The 21,703-nt window shown below is 49.3% G+C and overlaps 2 protein-coding genes across 2 annotated transcripts in view; both read right to left on the minus strand.

Annotated features, from left to right (window-relative positions):
- The window catches only part of LOC136624528 (zinc finger protein 585A-like), a 99,409-nt gene that overhangs the window by 6,360 nt on the left and 71,346 nt on the right, over nucleotides 1-21,703 (minus strand). The gene's annotated exons all lie outside the window — the stretch shown is intronic.
- Nucleotides 697-9,155, minus strand: LOC136624492 (oocyte zinc finger protein XlCOF29-like). Its single transcript, XM_066598477.1, has 3 exons — nucleotides 9,065-9,155; nucleotides 1,323-1,455; nucleotides 697-943 (listed from the first exon to the last, which is right to left on the minus strand). Exons 2-3 carry the CDS (start codon nucleotides 1,398-1,400, stop codon nucleotides 698-700), a joined length of 324 nt encoding a protein of 107 aa, XP_066454574.1. The 5' UTR covers nucleotides 1,401-1,455; nucleotides 9,065-9,155; the 3' UTR covers nucleotide 697.

Below are 21,703 nucleotides of genomic sequence, written 5' to 3' on the forward strand. Positions count from 1 at the left end.
TCAATAGGGATCGGATCTTCCTCCAGTTTCACCAGCTGTGAAATAAATATTGTAAAAGTCATCACACAGTTGGAGAAGTCGTGTGGAAGGTTTTATATGGCCAGAAAAGGTCATTAATTAGTATGAGGAGCCGGAATGACATGACAGCAGTAGTGATCTGGGCCAAATAGCTGCAGGTCTCCTGTATAACTCCAACCTGTTGCTTCTTTATTCCAACCAGAAGTCTCCAGACCCAGAAAATAGTGATAAGATGCGGAGATCTAATGTCTGCGGTCGGCTGTAATCCTGCCATCTCCAGCTTTCTCATTACACAAGTATCAATCATATAATAAGACTAAACACAAGACCTTCCCAGCCGTCCTACAGACCAGAGGGGAGATTTCATGAGACCTTCTCTCCATCTACCTGATCATCCTGTGGAAGAAGAGGCCGGGGACATCTCTCTGCTGCTGTTCTCTTACTGGATCTACCTGCAGAAAACAGACAGCCACTGAATTCATTCTCTTCATACAAATAATAAAGGCCGTGTGGATTTAGTCCTGTCTATTACCTGGTGATGGGGGGCGCTGGTGGTCCTCCATCATGACGCCCTTGTACAGATCCTTGTGTCCTTCTAAATACTCCCACTCCTCCATGGAGAAATAGACAGTGAAGTCCTGACACCTTATAGGAACCTGACAACACAATGATACCGTCATCACCCAGACACGTTATACCGCCATAGCGTTACTGTATAATGTCCCAGCATTCCCAGCAGCGTCACCTCTCCAGTCAGCAGCTCAATCATCTTGTTGGTGAGTTCTAGGATCTTCTGCTCATTGATCTCCTCCAGTATCAGGGGGTGAGGTGGAGGCCCTGTGATTGGGCTCAGGGGTCTTCCCCATCCATCAGACACCGGGGCCTGACAGCCATCGCTAGAAGTCTTCTTCACTACCGTGTAATCCTGTTTATGGGGAGATACATCCATAAATATCACTGCAGACATTCCCAGAGTCCTTCATGTCTCCAGTTATATCCATCTGTTGTTACGGTTCTGTTCACAATTGTGTTCATCAATTCTGTTATTTTACTCCATCTTAAAGGCAGGACAGCAAAATTATCAGAGTTCTGAATCCCGTTCTATGACAGATAGCAATGAAACCCAAAAAAACACCAATTGCCTTATAATAGGTCTGTTGGGTTACTATAATTTTTCACAACCGGCTGCCATACTTTTCCCGGCATTCATAATGAATCAGCAGTAAATCCTCTGCCGTAGATGTGACCAGAGACTGACATAGATAAGAATGATGGAATGTGGCGTCATCCCCAGAATCTCTCACCTCTCCTGTAAGCTGGAAGAGTATCTCTAGGGTGAGGGTGAATATACTCTCCGCCATCTTGTCCCGGTTCCTCTCCATCCTTGTTGGGTTAATCAGGGTAATTATCTGATATAGAAGATATCAGCCGAGGATCCTGAATGGAGAGAAGACGAGACAATGTAACATCATACACAATCCCATTTAAAAAACAAAAAAGGCTAAAATAATAAAGAATAAATGTTGTTCATTTTATTACTCTGCTCTAGGGATGAGCGAGTATACTCGGTAAGGCACTACTCGCTCGAGTAATGTGCCTTAGCCGAGTATCTCCCTGCTCGTCCTTAAAGATTCGGAGGCCGCCGCAGCTGACAGGTGAGTTGCGGCGGGGAGCAGGGGAGAGCGGGCGGGAAAGAGAGATCTCCCCTCCGTTCCTACCCGCAGCTCCCCGCCCCGCGCCGACCCCCAATCTTTAGGGACGAGCGGGGAGATAATTTTTGGATTTTTGGCTGCAATTTTTCCATTAAGTCCACTTCTGCACAGCCATTTCTGATTAGTAGATGGGTGCACCTGGGCCCCCTGGTTTATGCCAGTTTTGAGCTTATGCGCCTGCTGATGCAATATAACTAGCTTGCGTCTTGTTGCATGTCACGGAATTTCCGTGCAGAAAGTCCTCATGGCAATTCCGCCCACGGCTCCTAATTCTGGGATTAGCCAGCATAGTGGACTGATTTTGCAAAAATCTCGTCCACACGCTGCTGCCAATCCGTTTTGGTCGGGTCGCACGGAAACTGACGTGGCGCGGAATTCAATTCCACAGCACATCAATTCCTTTCTGGTCCCCGCAGTGGCCTCTCTCCTCTTTATGGGGAGAGAAAGACACAGCGGAATGCCGATGGTGATACTTCCGCAAAACCCACGGTGAAATGCTGCAGGTTTTGAAGCAGCATTTCCCTGGCAGAATTCTCGTGGGATTTCCGTGCAGTCATGCGGTGAGAATTCCACTGACATTCCGTCCCTTGTGAATCCAGCCTTATTGTACGTGCTTAATAACCCCATTTTCTCCCTCTTTGTTTCGGTGGTCATGGTAGATAAAAAGATCTCTGGTGCAGACAGAAGAGGTGAGGAGCCTCAGGGGGCAGGAGGACATTGTGTCATTGAAGGTTAGAAAGAAGATACAAGGGTCCGCAGCACAGGAGGGAGAAAAAAGGTGAGGAGGAGGCATTGGGGAGGCACAGTGGTATGAAAATGGGTGAGAAGGTAACAGAAGGGAGCACAGAAGGTATAAAAGTCACCGGGGTGTGTAAGGAGTCAGCCTCCTGTCCTTGTTAAAGGCGAGTTCGGTGGGTAAATCATTACTGTGTAAACTGAACTGATCCCCCAGCAGAAGGACCTCCGATCACTGATCCTGGAGCCATGGGGAGCTGATTCAGCCCTTGGTTATGCAGGGGAAGGACCTGAGGGCGCTGTGATCGGCTGCTATAAGAGGGCAGTGTTTGGCGCCAGGAGGTAAGTCAGCAGCGTGAGGAGCTCAGTGAGGAGCGGGGCTGTTCTCCTCCATGATACAGTCATCTGCTTCAGCTGTGGTAGATAAAGCAGCGTTGGTGCGATGTGCGGGACAACGTACATTACTCGCCTGTTAGACTGCATGTAACTCGCACATGCTGGGATTTCTCCATCTCACAGCACCGCTACAAATGAAAAGTCGCCCATGTAAATACACCCATTGCAAAAATGGGTTCTACTTTCATGCGAGTTTTATTATCGCCCATGTAATATGGCCTCAGTCTAGGCCAGAGGTGTCAAACTCATTTTCACCGAGGGCCACATCGGCCTTATGGTTGCCTTCAAAGGGCCGATTCTAATTGTTAATTGTAAGACAGTAAAAGTGAACCCTGCAGTGGCCCGACTGGTAATAAGGTCCCCCATAGCGGCCAGTGGAGCACACTAATATACACACACATATATATATATATACACACACAGTCATACATACACATACATACACACACACAGACGCACACTATTATACACCTACATGCACACAGACGCACACTATTATACACCTACATGCACACAGACGAACACTATTATACACCTACATGCACACAGACGCACACTATTATACACCTACATGCACACAGACGCACACTATTATACACCTACATGCACACAGACGCACACTATTATACACTTACATGCACACAGACGCACACTATTATACACATATGCGAACAGACACACACTATTATACACATATACGCACAGACGCACACTATTATACACATACGCGCACAGACGCACACTATTATACACAGATGCGCACAGACGCACACTATTATACACACATGCGCACACTATTATACACACATGCGCACACTATTATACACACATGCGCACAGACGCACACTATTATACACACATACGCGCACAGACGCACACTATTATACACACATACGCGCACAGACGCACACTATTATACACATATACGCACAGACGCACACTATTATACACATATACGCACAGACGCACACTATTATACACATATACGCACAGACGCACAGTATTATACACATATACACAGACACACACTATTATACACATACATGCACAGACGCACACTATTATACACATACATGCAGACGCACACTATTATACACATATGCGCACAGACGCACACTATTATACACATACATGCGCACAGACGCACACTATTATACACATACATGCGCACAGACGCACACTATTATAGACATACATGCGCACAGACGCACACTATTATACACATATGCGAACAGACGCACACTATTATACACATATACGCACAGTCGCACACTATTATACACATATGCGCGCAGACGCACACTATTATACACACATGCGCACAGACGCACACTATTATACACACATGCGCACAGACGCACACTATTATACACATATGCGCACAGACTCTCACTATTATACACATACATGCACAGACGTTATACTGACAACCAGCTGTAGCTATTGCTGTTACATGACCCTATAATATAATGCAGGCTGGCCGTACATGACACCTGAACCTCTGGTGCAGTCTGTTTCTTACAGCTGACCCCCCGTCTGCAACAGCTCCGATAAGCCACACCGCTCATCTGAGCTTTTAACCCTTTAAGTGCTGCTGTAAGAATTGACAACGGCATTTAAAAGGTTAACAGCTCCCATGAGCGCCATGGCTTATCAAAAGCTGTTGCGGGCAGGTGTCAGCTGTAAGAAACAGTCTGCACCTGACGTTCTGGTGTTATCTACAGCTTCCCACGATAAGATTGCGGGGTGCCGTGCGGTTGACATGACAGCCAGGGGCCTTCTGAAAGGCCCCAGGGCTGCCTATTCAGAATGCCTATCAACCTGTGCCATAGAATGCCTGTCCAATCGCTGTATATTATGATGTAATACTACGGCATTACATAATACTTACAGACAGGCTTGTTTGTATCTCGAACGTTCGCAAGTAGGGGAATTACTGTATTTGTGTTTTATATCAAGTCTAATAACTTATACATTGTAGCTATATGTGTTTTACTTCTAATCAAGCTGTGATAAGCTGCATTTGTTGAGCTTGCTGTGTCCTTTCAAACAGAGGAGCAAAAGTATGGCGGCATTCCACTTTCACGGGATTGCTTCCAGGTGAGACCCCGATCAGCCGCAAAATGTTGCCAGCCCTACCAGCAGATTGAGCTTCCATTGGTGGATTCTTAACTACAAGCCGCTAGCTGTTCTGTGGGAATTCACCCAATTACAGCTAAGAGCTATTTAAAGGGGTTGTCCCGCGCTGAAACGGGTTTTTTTTTTTCAATAGCCCCCCCGTTCGGCGCGAGACAAACCCGATGCAGGGGTTAAAGAAAAAAAACCGGATAGTACTTACCCGAATCCCCGCGCTCCGGTGACTTCTTACTTACCTTGTGAAGATGGCCGCCGGGATCTTCACCCTCGGTGGACCGCAGGTCTTCTGTGCGGTCCATTGCCGATTCCAGCCTCCTGATTGGCTGGAATCGGCACACGTGACGGGGCGGAGCTATGAGGAGCCGCTCTGCAGCACGAGCGGCCCCATTCAGAAGGGAGAAGACCGGACTGCGCAAGCGCGTCTAATCGGGCGAATAGACGCTGAAGATTAGACGGCACCATGGAGACGAGGACGCCAGCAACGGTACAGGTAAGTGAATAACTTCTGTATGGCTCATAATAAATGCACAATGTACATTACAAAGTGCATTAATATGGCCATACAGAAGTGTATACCCCCACTTGCTTTCGCGGGACAATCCCTTTAAAGCAAACATAAAGCGAATGTGAGATCTCAGTGTAAGAGACTTTACATTCAGGGACTTTAAGAAGGAGTCACATATATTTATTTTCGGCTTATCTCTTAATTTTCACTTGCATATATTAGCTAATTTAGGCCTCCTGCACACGGGCAGATTTGCATTGCGAAATCTGAAGCGGGACTCGCAGCAAATCCTGCCTATAGCAAGCTATGGCAAAACGCGATTTCCTGCCCATGAGCGAAAAATTGACTGCGATTTTCCGCTCACGGGAAAGAAATCGCAGCATGCTGCGATTTGCTGCGAACTACGCACGGCCAGCTTTCGTTGCAGTGAATGGAAGCAGTCTGCGCCGTGGCCATTCCGCAATCATCACTGCGGAATAACCGCAGGAGCAGTGTCATTGCTATGGCGACGGCGCGGCATCCTCTCAACTGCGCACGTGCCAGCCGACGCATTGGCAGCAGAGGGGCTGCATCATCGCAATAGCAATGGTGCAGCATCCTCTGTACTGCGCATGTGCCACCAGGCACATTGGCAGCACAGGAGAAGATCTGCAGGCCTATAGTAACATAGTATGTAAGGCCCAATGAAGACAATGTCCATCTAGTCCAGCCTGTTTATCCTCCTATCTTGTTGATCCAGAGGAAGGCAAAAAAAAACCAAGAGCAGAAGCCAATTAGCCCATTTGGGGGAAGGTTCCTTCCCGACTCCCTAAAAGCAATTAGATTATTCCCTGGATCAACCCCTAATAGTTCCTACCTGTCTATATACCCGGATTAACAATTAACCTAAGATTTATATCCTGCAATATCCTTCCTCTCCAGAAAGAGATCAAGTCCCCTTTTAAACTCCTCTATGGATTTTGCAATCACCACATCCTCAGGCAGAGAGTTCCACAGTCTCACTGCTCTTACAGTAAAAAACCCTGTTCTGTGTTGGCGATGAAACCTGCTTTCTTCTAGATGTAGTGGATGCCCTCTCGTTACCGTCACAGTCCTGGGTATAAACAGATCATAGGAGAGATCCTTGTATTGTCCCCTCATGTACTTATACATAGTTATTTGATCGCCGTCTTTTCTCCAGGGTAAACAATCCCAATTTGGATAGCCTCTCTGGGTATTCCAGTCCTCCCATTCTGTTTATTAGTTTAGTTGCCCTTCTTTGAACCCCCTCCAGCACTGTGACATCTTTCCTGAGCACCGGTGACCAGAACTGTACACAGTATTCCATGTGAGGCCTGACAAGTGCCTTATATAATGGAAGGATAATGTTCTCGTCCCTCGCCCCTATACCTCTTTTAAGGCATCCCAAGACTTTATTTGCATTTGCAGCAGCTGACTGGCATTGGTTACTCCAGTTTAGTCTACAATCCACTAGTACCCCCAGGTCTCTTTCCATCTCCCTTTTCCATAGCAGTACCCCATTTAGTGTATATTGGTGAAATCCGTTTCTCCTGCCCATGTGCAGAACCTTACATTTATCAACATTGAACTTCATTTGCCATTTTTCTGCCCAAGGCCCCGGCTTATCTAGGTCCGCTTGTAGCCGCACATTGTCTTCCATTGCATTAATTATATTGTATAATTTTGTGTAATCTGCAAATATTGATATTTTGCTGTGCAGCCCCTCTATCAGGTCGTTAATATATTGAACAGAATGGTGCCCAATACTGAATCATGTGGCACCCCGCTAGCGACCGTGGCCCAATCAGAGTATGAACCATTTATTACCACCCTCTGCTTTCTATCTCTGGGCCAATTCTTAACCCAATTACACACATTTTCATCCAGTCTGAGCTGCCTCATTTTATATATTAGCCTATTATGTGGCACGGTGTCAAATGCTTTAGAGAAGTCCAGATATACGAGATCAATAGATTCTCCCAGGTCCAGCCTAGAACTTACTTCATCGTAGAAACTGATCAGACTGGTCTTACATGATCGACCCTTCATGAACCCGTGCTGGTGAGAAGTTATTCCGTTGTTCTCCTTGAGGTATTCTAGGATGGCGTCTCTCAGAAACCTCTCGAATATTTTTCCAGTTACTGAAGTGAGACTTACCGGCCTGTAGCTACCAGGCTCACTTCAGGACCCCTTTTTGTAAATTGAAACCACGTTGGCAATGTGCCAATCCAGTGGTACAACCCAGGTCTTCATAGTATCTACAAATATTAGATATAGCGGCCTAGCTATCTCATCACTTAGTTCCCTTAGTACCCTTGGGTGTATTCCATCTGGGCCTGGCGATTTATTAATTTTAGTCTTCTTTAACCGTTTCCGCCCCTCCTCCTGCGTTAGGTATGACATATTTTGTGAGGGGTTCATTTTATTCCCCTGCATCTCCTGTGGCATTTCCTTTTCGTTTGTGAATACGCTTGAAAATAAACTGTTTAATAGATTTGCCTTCCCTCCATCATCTTCAATGATTTCTCCTGCATTATTTGTTAAAGGGCCAGTGCTTGCGGTGCAAATCCTTTTGCTGTTAATATAGTTAAAAAATAGTTTCGGGTTGTCTTTGCTCTCTTTGGCGATCCGTCTTTCAGCCTCCTCCTTAGCAATTTTGATCCTATCTTTGCATATTTTTTTTTAACCTGTATGATTTTAGCGCTTCTTCGCTGCCTTCTTGCTTCAGTAGTTTGAACGCTTTCTTTTTATCGTTAATTGCCCCTCTTACCGTCTTGTCGAACCACAATGGTTTCCTTTTACTTGAAGCACTTTTATTTTTATTTCCAGGTCCGACTCATCTCTGCACGTTCCCCATCCTGCTGCTACCCCGGCCCCTCTCAGTGCCGTCTGCACAGCAATAGTGGCCATATAAAGTAATAGTGCCCTCATTGTGCCCCAATAAGGTAATTAGTGCTACCCTTAGTGCCCCTATAATTTGATAGTACTTCTAATGTAAGGCAATAGTGCCCACTTTATGCCCCAATAATGTTATAGTACCCTTTTATGTCTTATACTGTAAAAGTGTCCTCTTAAGACCCCCTTTGTAGGGTAACAGGACAGCATGCCCTAATCGCGCTAGTACAGTGTTCAACGCACGGAGGAGGATATTGACTATGTAATATAGCTGAATGCTGTAGAAGGGGGGCGACGGCCCCTGTAGTCTTGTCTTTCAGACTTGGGGCTCATTTACATGAGGTGCGCGTAATATACTGTGAATAAACCCATAAGCGCAATTTTCACGTAACGTGCGATCACGTGAAAAAATACGAGACCAGTCCTATCTGTGCGTATTACTCACTGTAAAAGCCCAATGAACTCCATGGGCGTGCGCACGTACTGCGGATTTACACACAAAACCCACGGGATTTTCAGTGGGTTTCTTTAAGCGTATAAATAAGTTGCATATTCATGCGGATAGGACCTGCCGATAGGCTGGGAAATACAGGATGAAGGCGGAGCCCGCCGCGCTTTATAAATTGGCACATATTTTATATCCCCATTAAATAGACTCATATATTACCATTAGTTCCCATCGGGGTCGCCTCCATCAGATCACCATGTGCGGCACACAGAGTCTATAGCTACTGCGTCCTGTGATTATATCCCCGTCGCCTTCAGCAACCAATCACAGCGCAGCTTCTAACACTAACTGCTCCTCATGAGAGCTGCACTGTGATTGGTTGCAATGGGCTTCCATAAATCTGCCCCCCAGTGCTGGTGACCCCCACATACCTCCACCTGCAGCCGGACAGGAGCCGTGGGGTTGTTCTGTGCTTACAGGACCTGTGATGATGTCACCGTCATGTGATCAGTGTGTGGGAGGAGACAAGGGGTCACATGACCAGGTCTCTGCTCAGAGGATGACGGTCTCTGCTGCGTGAGGATGTATTCAGAGAGTGGATGGAGCAGAGCCGAGCACGTGTGTGAGACGGAGAAGCGGAGCCGAATGTGTGTGTGAGACGGAGGAGCCGAGCGTGTGTGAGACGGAGGAGCGGAGCCGAGCGTGTGTGAGACGGAGGAGCGGAGCCGAGCGTGTGTGAGACGGAGGAGCGGAGCCGAGCGTGTGTGAGACGGAGGAGCGGAGCCGAGCGTGTGTGAGACGGAGGAGCGGAGCCGAGTGTGTGTGAGATGGAGGAGCGGAGCAGAGTGCATATGTGAGATGGAGGAGCGGAGCCGAGCGCGTGTGAGACGGAGGAGCGGAGCCGAGCGCGTGTGAGACGGAGGAGCGGAGTCGAGCGCGTGTGAGACGGAGGAGCAACGCCGAGCGCGTGTGAGACGGAGGAGCAACGCCGAGCGTGTGTGAGACGGAGGAGCAACGCCGAGCATGTGTGAGACAGGGGAGCAGAGCCGAGCGCGTGTGTGAGACGGAGGAACAGAGCCGAGCGCGTGTGAGACGGAGGAACAGAGCCGAGCGCGTGTGAGACGGAGGAGCAGAGCCGAGCGCGTGTGAGACGGAGGAGCAGAGCCGAGCGCGTGTGAGACGGAGGAGCAGAGCCGAGCGCGTGTGAGACGGAGGAGCAGAGCCGAGCGCGTGTGAGACGGAGGAGCAGAGCCGAGCGCGTGTGAGACGGAGGAGCAGAGCCGAGCGCGTGTGAGACGGAGGAGCAGAGCCGAGCGCGTGTGAGACGGAGGAGCAGAGCCGAGCGCGTGTGTGAGACGGAGGAGCAACGCCGAGCGCGTGTGTGAGACGGAGGAGCAACGCCGAGCGCGTGTGAGACGGAGGAGCAACGCCGAGCGCGTGTGAGACGGAGGAGCCGAGCGCGTGTGTGAGATGGAGGAGCAGAGCCGAGCGTGTGTGAGACGGAGGAGCAGAGCCGAGCGTGTGTGAGACGGAGGAGCAGAGCCGAGCGTGTGTGAGACGGAGGAGCAGAGCCGAGCGTGTGTGAGACGGAGGAGCAGAGCCGAGCGTGTGTGAGACGGAGGAGCAGAGCCGAGCGTGTGTGAGACGGAGGAGCAGAGCCGAGCGTGTGTGAGGCGGAGGAGCAGAGCCGAGCGTGTGTGAGGCGGAGGAGCAGAGCCGAGCGTGTGTGAGACGGAGGAGCAGAGCCGAGAGTGTGAGACGGAGGAGCAGAGCCGAGAGTGTGAGACGGAGGAGCAGAGCCGAGAGTGTGAGACGGAGGAGCAGAGCCGAGCGTGTGAGAGACGGAGGAGCAGAGCCGAGCGTACGTGAGACGGAGGAGCAGAGCCGAGCGTACGTGAGACGGAGGAGCAGAGCCGAGCGTACGTGAGACGGAGGAGCAGAGCCGAGCGTACGTGAGACGGAGGAGCAGACCCGAGCGTACGTGAGACGGAGGGGCTGAGCGTGTGCGAGACGGAGGAGCGGAGACGAGCGTGTGCGAGACGGAAGAGCGACGCCGAGCGTCTGTGCGACGGAGCCGAGCGCGTGTGCGACGGAGCAGCGGAGCCGAGCGTGTGTGCGACGGAGCCGAGCGTGTGTGCGACGGAGCCAAGCGTGTGTGCGACGGAGCAGCGGAGCCGAGTGTGTGGGGGATGGAGGAGTGGAGCTGAACGTGTGGGGGACGGAGCCGAGCGTGTGTAAGACGGAGGAGCGGAGCAGAGTGTGTGAGAGACAGAGGAGCGGAGCAGAGTGTGTGAGAGACGGAGGAGCGGAGCCGAGCGTGTGAGACGGAGGAGCAGAGCCGAACATGTGAGACGGAGGAGCAGAGCCGAGCGTACGTGAGACGGAGGGGCAGAGCCGAGCATGTGTGAGACGGAGAAGCGGAGCTGAGCATGTGCGAGACGGAGGAGCGAAGCTGAGCGTATGTGCGGTGGAGCAACGGAGCCGAGCGTGTGTGCGACGGAGCGACGGAGCCAAGCGTGTGTGCGACGGAGCAGCGGAGCCGAGCGTGTGGGGGACGGAGGAGCGGAGCCGAGCGTGTGTGAGACGGAGGAGCGGAGCAGAGTGTGTTATGTACATGTAGAGAGCTGTATGTGTGTGTAATGTACATGTAGGGGGCCGTATGTGTGTGTAATGTACATGTAGCGGGCCGTATGTATGTGTGTGTAATGTACATGTAGGGGGCTACATGTATCTGCGTAAGTTTGCTTTTACATCTACATTGGTACATTGGAACCTCTATTTAGATTTTCCGGCACGAAAACTGGAAGAAAAGGTCCTGCATCCAGAATTTTTTTGTCCAGTAAATTGCCGTAAGCTGAGTGTCTTGCACTTTGGACTAAAAAGGCCTTCCACAGCATTTTTATACACCATGGATTACCCTCTGGTGTACGTCTAGTTGGTCAGGTGTTCATATTACAGCAAAACCATGAGCCAAAACAAACTTAATCCTTTTATCAAAACTAAAGAAAATAAGTAGACTTCAAAAAATGGAAAGGCCTGCAGTCTCCAGACTTAAACCCCATTGAGCTTGTTTGGGATAAACTGGCCAGAAGGGTGAAAGCGAAGCAACCTACAAGTGCAGCACATTTATGGGAACTTCTGCAACAATGTTGGGAAGAAATGTCTGAACAATATCTGAATGCAACTGTAGAAAGAATGCCTCGATTGTTTAAAGCTACATCAGCTAGAGGGGGCGACTGTGAAGAGTAAAACATCTAAATTTAATTTGGTGAAACAGAGTTAATCCATTATTTTAATTCATCTTAACTAGTTTATTTGTTGTTTACTTTCATTTCAAAGTATATTTGAGACATTAAACTGTGTATGGGGCCGTATATGTGTGTAATGTACATGTAACTAACTACAGACTTAGGCCTTAGGCCCACGACCGGGTCAGATTCCGCCTGCGAAATCTCTCAGTGGAATCAGACCCGGCGCCCTCCAGAGACTCTATACTCACCTTTCCGGATCTGTGTCGAGAGTTTCTTCCGGTTGCATGCGCAGTGCAGTGCTGGGCGGTGACGCAATTTCCCACAATACATCCGCTGTGCTCACAGCATGGAGTATCGCAGGATGGACAGCTTCCATTGACTGCAATGGAAGCCATCCGTGTGATTTTCCACAATGACTTAAACATGCTGCAGTTCTCCCCCGCGAGCGGAAAATCGTGACCATGGAAGTAACTGTTAACATAGCATGTCTATGAACAGCTATTGCTGTGGGATTTGCGATGGGTATCTGACCGCAATTCCTCAGTGATTATCCGTCTGTGGCCATTCGGCCTAAATCATTTTTATTGAACATCGTATGACCCAAAGAATACTGACAATTGGCTGAATTATCATTTTTAGTTGTGTTTACTCTCTCCTTTTGAGTGCCATCACTTTTTTGTTTCCATTGACATAGCTGTGTAAGAGCTTGTTTTTTCCAGGACGAGTTGTAGTTTGCTTTTTTAATAGTAGCATTTAATCTCTTCCAGCTGCAGCACTTTTTTTTTTTTGTTTTCACTTTTCTACTTTTAAAATAATCACTATTAGAGATGAGCGAACGTACTCGTTTCGAGTAATTACTTCGTTAAGCACCGCTATTTTTGAGTACCTGGCTACTTGGGTGAAAAGATTCGGGGGTCGCCGGGGGGTGACGTGGTGGAGTGGGGGTAGCAGTGGGGAGCTCTCTCTCCCCCTCCCCCCCCACTCCCCTCTACAACCCCCCACTCACCCACAGCACCCCCCGAATCTTTTCACCCGAGTAGTGAAGTACTCAAAAATCGCGGTGCTCGATTGCAAAACCGGCCTTACCGAGTTCGTTCACTCATCTCTAATCACTATCTTGCGATAAAGCTCAATGTGTCAAGATTCAAACCTGCAACCTCCTGCACCCTGAGAAGCAGCCCTTCATGCTAAGCTATTCAGCATGCTGAATAGCTCCCTCTGATTCTTAGTTTTATGTTCCTGGTTCTGTTTCTTCCCTGTGTAGTCCACTCTCTGTTTTGTTCCTTCCCGAATTTGCCCTTTATATAGACCTGGCCCTGCCACTCCCTCCTTGCATAATTATTCTGCTTCACAGCACTATCTGGTCAAGCTTCACATTACGCGCTCCTCCACTATTTATGCTTCCATTTGACTATGCTTTCTGCCTCATCCATTGTACTGCAACTGTGACTACCGAATAATGACTCCTGGCTTCCATCTGACTACGCTTTTCACCTCATTCATTGTACTGCAACTTTGACTATCTGCTGATGACCTCCAGCTTCCTAATGACTACTCTCCAGCCCACACAGCTACTACACCCATAGCGCCTATCAAGCATCGGTAAGTAGTTACAAAATAATCATGCCACAAAATGGAGTCCATAGTGGCCACACTCAGGAAACAGGTGACAGAGTTTCAAGAGTTTTGTGCCTCCAACCAGGAAAGGGTTACTGCTATACAACAAGAGATCGAGGGGTTTTGGAGGCGAGCCTTGGAGATGCGCAATTCAGTGCCAGATGTCCGCATGCTACTGACACGGAAATTTGCAGGATTTATTTTTAGATGCAGCCCACTTTGTTTACCAGTCACAGGAAGAAGGCGTTTTTCATCATTACCTCCTCACTGATGAGGCGCTTGCATGGGTCTTGCTGTACATAGAACCAATAGTAATCTGCTGTTAGCCTCAATGCCTTCACAACTGCTATGGGTCAAATCTTTGATGATCTGAATCTACGACAAGGGTGACAGTCTATTTCAAAGTACCTTGTCGCTAGGCGAATGATACTACGTGGAATCCAGCTGCACAACAGAGACAATTCCAACAGAGATTATGTAAGTGGGTAAAGGATGAACTTGCCAGAATGCAGACTCCTGATAACCTAAAAGACTTCATTCAGCTGTGCATCTGAATTGACTAGAGACTTTCTGTTACGGCACTCTGACCCCCCCCCCCCCCCCCCCGAGCGCCAGGTGGGGTGCCCTGAACATACCGCAACCCACTGTCCCTGCCTACTTGCCTCGACCTGGCTAACCCCAGGTGGACAACTGGACGGCGGTCCCTACCCTGGCTAGGGACCTGGCGACTGCACTAGATGTACCTAACTAACGGAGGACAAAGTACCGACAAGGAAGGCAGATGGAGTGACCAAACAGAAAATACTGAGCACGAGGCAAAGCTGGAAAAGGAAGCTGACGAGCAAACTAGCGTACTGACTGAGAAGAACTGCAGACAGGACTAACTAGGAGATGACAGAACCAATAACTTGCGGTGAGCTCACGTCACCGCCAGTCTTATGACTACAGGGCTCCGCCCAGGGGCGGAGGGGGGAAGAGCCAACTCCCCCACTACTGCACAATAGAGGTGGAGGCGTGCGGCCGACACCCTACGGGCGGACACGCCCACACCGCCGCCCACCGTCCACCTCCCGTCGCCGGGGAGGCCCTGACATCCGAGCTCCAGGACGCTGAGCCAAAGCCGAGGCGGTGCGCACTGACCGGGGGACCCCGCGCCGCCCTGCACGGTAACACCTGACGTCAGAGCTCCAGGACACTGGAGCCGAAGCCAGGGCAGCGCACGCTGAGCGGGGGACCCCGCGCCGCCCTGCACGGTAACACTTTCCTAGTGGCGAAAAAAAGAGAGACTGCAGGGTTTTAACACCAGCACCCCTTATTCCACATTGAGTCCTCCGCCAAGGACTGAAGCCGCACCAGAACCGTTGCAGGTCGATGTCATCCGCAAACACCTTTTCACTGCTGAAAAAGAAGGATGCTGTGCTGATAATCTGTGCCTTTATTTTGAAAACCAGGGACATTATGCTTTAAATTGTCCAAACAAGTTCAAAAGGACACTCGCCCTAGCCAACATCAAGGCCACAACCAATCTAACCGTCACAAAAGGGGAATGCCACTAAACACACTTTTGCACCAGTAATGCAAGATGGTGTGAAAACCCATCTCCCGCTGTACCATTTTGCCCTCCCAATAGAGATATTAACGGGTAATCGGAAAACGCACTGTTCAGCAATGTTGGATTCAGGAGCAGTAGGAAACTTTATGGATTAAAAATCTGCTTGTGACAAAAACATTGCCACCAGACTTCAGCCAATACTGATTAATATGGAAACCATAGATGAGTCATCCTTGTCCTTGGGACCTGTCACCTGACCATCAAGAAACAATCAGCTTCCAGCTCATCTAATCCCCTAAACTTCCGGTGATTTTCGGGATCTCCTGGTTCTCTACCCACAATCCCTCTATGAATTGGGAATCAAGGACCATTGCTTTCACTTCAGAATTCTGTAAAGAGAATTGTCAGATAGCACCATCCGCCCCTAAACCAGCGCAATTAGAAAATAGTCTTTGCGCTTCATGATTGCATTCTCAGACTGCAGTGCCGTACAACCAGCTCTCACTGTGAAATTGCTCTCTAATATTTCCTAGCCTACTGCGAACGACTTCATTTATACTGTTCTGTGTCTGCAGTGCATTAGACAGAGGTCTCACCGCTAAACAGTACTGTAATATTACCTGGGCCACTGCAAAGTATTTCAGCTCTGCCGCTGTGCAGAACATCTCCTAATACCCTTTCCTTGGTGGGGTTGAGATAGCCGCAGTTACCAGCATTATCCACTGGCTTTAGTCTTCTCCCACTCCACACAGCCTCTACTATCTACAAGTCTCTGTGAGCGGTAAATTACCCCTAGATATCAGCGCAAGACAGCAGGTTAATTTTTATAAAGTCACAGCATAGAGCCTCCGCTATCTACAAGTCTCTGTGTGTGGTAAATTAAGCCACAGTTGTCAGTGCTGTACAGTGGGGTAATTTATTTGGGCCCTGCTCTATTCTTAATCTGCCATGATGAGGAGTAGGGGTAAGGGTTGGGAAGCGGACGTCCAAGTGAGGGTGTGGGCACAGGCCAAGTTCCTGGTCATGGTGAATCACAGCCTGCTGCTGCGGGATTAGGAGAGAGGCAAGTTTCTGGGGTCCCCAGCTTCATATCACAATTTACGGGTCCGCGTGGTAGACTTTTATTACAGAGTAGTGTGAGCAGGTGCTGTTGTGGATGGCAGAAAATGCATCCAGCAATGTATCAACAACCCAGTCTTCTACGCAGTCCACTACTCCCGGCCTAGGGACTACAACTCTGAATCCTTTGGTGGCCGCTCCTCCTTCCTTCCTGCCTCCTCATTCCATGAAAATGACATATTCTGATGAGCAGGCAGACTCCCAGGAACTTTTCTCAGGTCTTTGCCATGAGTGGGAAAAAATGGTTCCTCTCTCACCTGAGGAGTTTGTCGTGACCAATGCCTAACCTGTGGAAAGTTCCCGGAGTCCGGGTGTTGAGGCTGGGGACTTCCGGCAACTGTCTTAAGAGCTTTTCGTGGATGAGGATGATGAGACACAGTTGTCTGTCAGTGAGGTAGTAGTAAGGGCAGTAAGTCCGAGGGAGGAGCGCACAGAGGATTCAGAGGAAGAGCAGCTGGATGATGAAGTGACTGACCCCACCTGGTTTGCTAAGCCTACTGAGGACAGGGCTTCAGAGGGGGAGACAAGTGCAGCAGCAGGACAGGTTGGAAGAGGCAGTGGAGTGGCCAGGGGTAGAGGCAGGATCAGAGCAAAGAATCTCCCAACTGTTTCCCAAAGCACCCCCTCATGGCAAGGCTCTGTGCAGAGGGCTAGGTGTTCAAGGGTGTGGATATTTTTTAGTGAGAGCGTGGACGACTGACGAACAGTGGTGTGCAACCTGTGTCGCACCAAGATCAACCGGGGGCGACATCACTACCAGCCTCACCACCACCAGCATGCGCAGGCATATGATGGCCAAGCACCCCACAAGGTGGAACGAAGGCCATTCTCCACCTCCAGGTCACACCACTGCCTCTTCCCCTGTGCCCCAGCCTGCCACACAGATCCAATCCCCCTCCCAGGAGATAGGCACGAGCGCCTCCCGACCTGGCACGTATACCTCTCAATGAAGAAGTGTGAGCACGTCGCCAGCAGTCGGTAGCGTGCAGCGCGGCAGCACAGCGGTGGGCAAGTGTCAGCAAGCTGTACTGAAACTAATCAGCTTAGGTGACAAGAGGCACATGGCCCCCGAGCTGTTGCAGGGTTTGACAGAGCAGACTGACCTCTGGCTTTAGCCGCTAAGCCTCCAACCGGGCATGGTCGTGTGTGACAACTGGCATAACCTGGTGGCAGCTCTGTAGATCGGCAGCCTCACACACGTGCCATGCCTGGCCCACATCTTCAATCTGGTGGTTTCTGAAAAACTACCCCCACTTGTCTGACCTGCTCGGCAAGGTGCGCCATGGCTGCGCACATTTCCCCATGTCCACTACGGATGCTGCCATCCTGAGGAGCATGCAACATCGGTTTCAGCTGCCAGAACACCGACTGCTGTGCGACGTGCCCACACGCTGGAATTCTATGCTGCACATGTTGGCCAGACTGTATAAGCAGCGTAGAGCAATAGTGGAATACCAGCTGCAACATGGGCGGTGGAGTGGTAGTCAGCCTCCACAATTCTTTACTGAGGAGTGGGCATAGATGGCAGATATCTGCCAGGTACTCAGAAACTTTGAGGAGTCTACCCAGATGGTGAGCAGCGATGCGGCAATCATTACCGTTACCATCCCGCTGCTTTGCCTGCTGAGAAGTGGACTGCAAAGCATAAAGACCAACGCTTTGCGGTTGGAACAGGAGACGGGGGGATGACAGTATGTCGCTTGATAGCCGAACCACCCTCATGTCTACATCTCAGCGCATTTTGGAGGAGGAGAGGGAGGGGGAGAAGGAGAAGGGGGAAGAGACAGCTGGGCACACTGCAGAGGGTACCCATGCTGCTTGCCTCTCATCTGCTCAGCGTGTATGGGCTGTACAGGAGGAGGATCCTGGAAGTCATCTTCCTAGTGAGGACAGCAATGTGTTGCATACTGGGACCCTGGCACACATGGCTGACTTCATCTTAGGCTGCCTTTCACGTGACCCTCGCGTTAGACACATTCTGGCCAACACGAAATTATTGGGTGTACACCCTTCTCGACCCATGGTATAAGGAGAACCTTTCCACTCTCATTCCTGAAGAGGAAAGTGGTACGAGAGTGATGCAATACCACAGGGCCCTGGTGGGAAAAGTGATGCTAAAGTTCCCTTCTGACAGTGCTAGTGGCAGAAGACACAGTTCCGAGGGCCCAGTAGCAGGGGAGGAGCGGGGATCAGGCAGCATGTCCAGCGCAGGCAGGGGAACACTCTCCAAGGCCTTTTCCAGCTTTATGGCTCCCCAGCAAGACTGTGTCACCACTCCTCAGTCAAGGCTGAGTCGGAGAGAGCACTGTAAAAAGATGGTGAGGGAGTACGTAGCCGATCAGACCATTGTCCTCCGTGATGCCTCTGCTCCATACAACTATTGGGTGTCAAAGCCGGACACATGACACGAACTTGCGCTGTACGCCCTAGAGGCGCGTATCTTCAGAGGGGGTGTTTAGTGCAGCTGGGGGAATCATCACGGATAAGCGTACCCGCCGCTGTCAACTGCCAGTGCTGACATGCTTACATTCATAAAAATGAACAAATGCTGGATTTCCCCAGACTTCTCTTCTCCACGGCAAAAAAAGCATCCTCTATCACCACAACAAAAGGGGTAATTAGCTTTATCAATCACCCTCGGATATTATTACTCCTCCTACTCCTCCTAAAACAGCATGTCATCACGCTGAACTGCCAATTTTTCTGCGGCCCAAAAGGCTCTGTTTAAAAGTTTTTTAGAATTTTTCAGTTTCAAAAGCATTGATACTTTAACAGAAACCAATTTTTTTTCACAGGGCTGCCTCCAGGCTCTGTTACAAATTAAGCAACACCGAGCTGTATCTTTAAAAAATGTTTATGGGTTTCACCTGCCCTCGCGGTTGAACAATTTTTCAGGGGTGCACTTTTACTCTTTGTACACCAATTTTTCTGGCCCTCGCCTATACTGTTATCTAATTTTTCCAGCCTTCGCCTACACTCTTGGTACACCAATGTTTCAGGGGTTCGCCTACACTCTTGCTACAGAAATGTTACTGGGCTCTACCTACACCTTTTCTACTGAATGGTTTGAGGAGCCCGCCTATACTCTTGGTACACCAATATTTCAGGGGTTCGTCTATACTCTTGCTACAGAAATGTTACAGGGGTCTGCCTATACTTTTACTACAGAAATGTTACTTGGGTCCGTCTATACTTTTGCTACAAGATCAAAAAACACAAGCCACGGCACTCACAGAAAACCCCCCGCAGTAAAAATTACTTATAGGGGGCAGAGACAGAAAAGGACCACTACAGGTCCGCAAAAATGCAAAGCCAACTACGGGGCTATGGACATATGCCCCTTTAAATATATGGAGAAAAGATAACAAAGAAGTGGCAGCATAGGATGATGCAAGTGAAAAAAACTTAGTTAAAAGGAACATTTTTATTGTTTCATAGTTGCTTACTACAGAAATGTTACTGGGGTCTGTCTATACTTTTGCTGCTGAAATATTACTGGGGTCCACCTATGCTCTTGGTACACCAATGTTTCAGGGGTCTGCCTATACTTTTGCTACTGAAATATTACTGGGGTCTGCCTATGCTCTTGGTACACTAATGTTTCAGGGGTTTGCCTATACTCTTGCTACAGAAATGTTACAAGGGTCTACCTATACTGCCACAGAAATGTTACTGGGGTCTGTTTATACGTTTTCTACAGAAATGTTACTGGGCTCCGCCTATACTCTTAATACACCAATGTTTCAGAGGTTGGCCATAATTTTGCTAATGAAATGTTACTGGGGTCCTCCTATGCAGTTTCTACTGAATAGTTTAAGGGGTTCACCTATACTTTTGCTACAGAAATGTTACTGGGGTCCGCCTACACTTTTGCTACAGAAATGTTACAGGGGTCCGTCTATACATTTGCTACAGAAATGTTAATAGGGTCCGCCTATACTATTGGTACAACAATGTTTCAGGGGTTTGCCTACACTCTTGCTACAGAAATGTTATAGGGGTCTGCCTATACTTTTGCTACAGAAATGTTACTGGGGTCTGCCTATACTTTTGCTACAGAAATGTTACTGGGGTCTGCCTATACTTTTGCTGCAGAAATGTTACTGGGGGTCTGCCTATACGTTTGCTACAGAAATGTTACTGAGGGCCGCCTATACTCTTGGTACACCAATGTTTGAGGGGTCTGCCTATACTGTTGGTGCACAAAGACTTCCCATCACGGTGTTTTACCTATCTGGCACAAATATACTGACTGACTAGGGCAGAAATGTGGGCCAAGGCCGAGGTCCTTAGCGGGGTGAAACTCTGCCATGTTTGGGCACTCTGATTTCTTCCTGTGTAATACCATCTTTGTGCACTGACAGCATAGGCAAGCCCAAGGAACTCAAAGACTTCTTCTTGCGGTGTGGAGCTATCTGACACCTACACACAATGAATAGTGTGTGGACACATGCATTTCCTATTGCTATGTAACTCACGGCACCTTGGGTCACACAAGGTGGAGGCTGGGTCCAAGCCTGACCCAGGGCCCGCTCACGTGCTTCCCACAGAGAGTATTGCTGCATTGTGGAGATGTGTAGAAGTGCTGGCACCTGAGTCCCCTTTATGCCCACGTTTGCGGCTCCTGACAATTTTGTGACGGAGGTGGCATGGGATTGGAATGATGATCGTACGTCAATTTATCATCAATTCTTAACAGCATTGTGGACTATCGCCCACACTTTCAAAGAGGGCCGCTGCCTAGCGCTGCCAACCCTCTGCAGTGTGTGCCTCCGGTTCCTCCTCATCCTGTACGCACCTATAAATAGACATGGCAATAAAGCGAGCGTGTGGCATGAGGGCAGCTGAATGCTGCGCAGGGAAACTTTTGTGTGTGCTGTGGATGCAGGGTCGTGCAGGGGGCTTGGACAGCAATGCCAGCATGTAACCCAGAAGAGGCAGTGATGTCACCCACAGGCAGTGAATGTCCTTGGTTGCAGGTAGTGTGGTGCTTAGCTAAGATGTGCCAGCGCGTGTGCCTTCCTAATGGTTTGTCTGAAGTAAATTGTTAGAGCAGTGACGCCAGACTCTTTCCCCGATTTTGGCTTAATACTGGGACCTGAGAGCCTCAGATGCAGCCATGCATGCTGCCCCTGCCCTTCCCTATCCTTTTCTGTGGTGTTTTCATGACTTTCTGATGTTTTCTGGTGTTTGACAAGTCATGACCTATGCAGAGCATTGGTCCCATACAAAAATGCTTGAGTTGCCTATTGACTTCAATGGGGTTTGTTACTCGAATCGAGTTCTCGAGCATTACCTGCGACTCGAGCAATGAGCGGG

This window comes from Eleutherodactylus coqui, chromosome 4 (genome assembly GCF_035609145.1).
Source record: "Eleutherodactylus coqui strain aEleCoq1 chromosome 4, aEleCoq1.hap1, whole genome shotgun sequence".
NCBI lineage: Eukaryota > Metazoa > Chordata > Amphibia > Anura > Eleutherodactylidae > Eleutherodactylus > Eleutherodactylus coqui.

Bases quoted from the DNA above. Each gene is read 5' to 3' on its own strand.
- LOC136624492 (XM_066598477.1), bottom strand. From the start codon at position 1,400: ATGGAGAGGAACCGGGACAAGATGGCGGAGAGTATATTCACCCTCACC. The intron at 944-1,322 runs GTGAGAGATTCT...CCCCATAAACAG, and splicing joins TCTTCCAGCTTACAGGAGAG to GATTACACGGTAGTGAAGAA.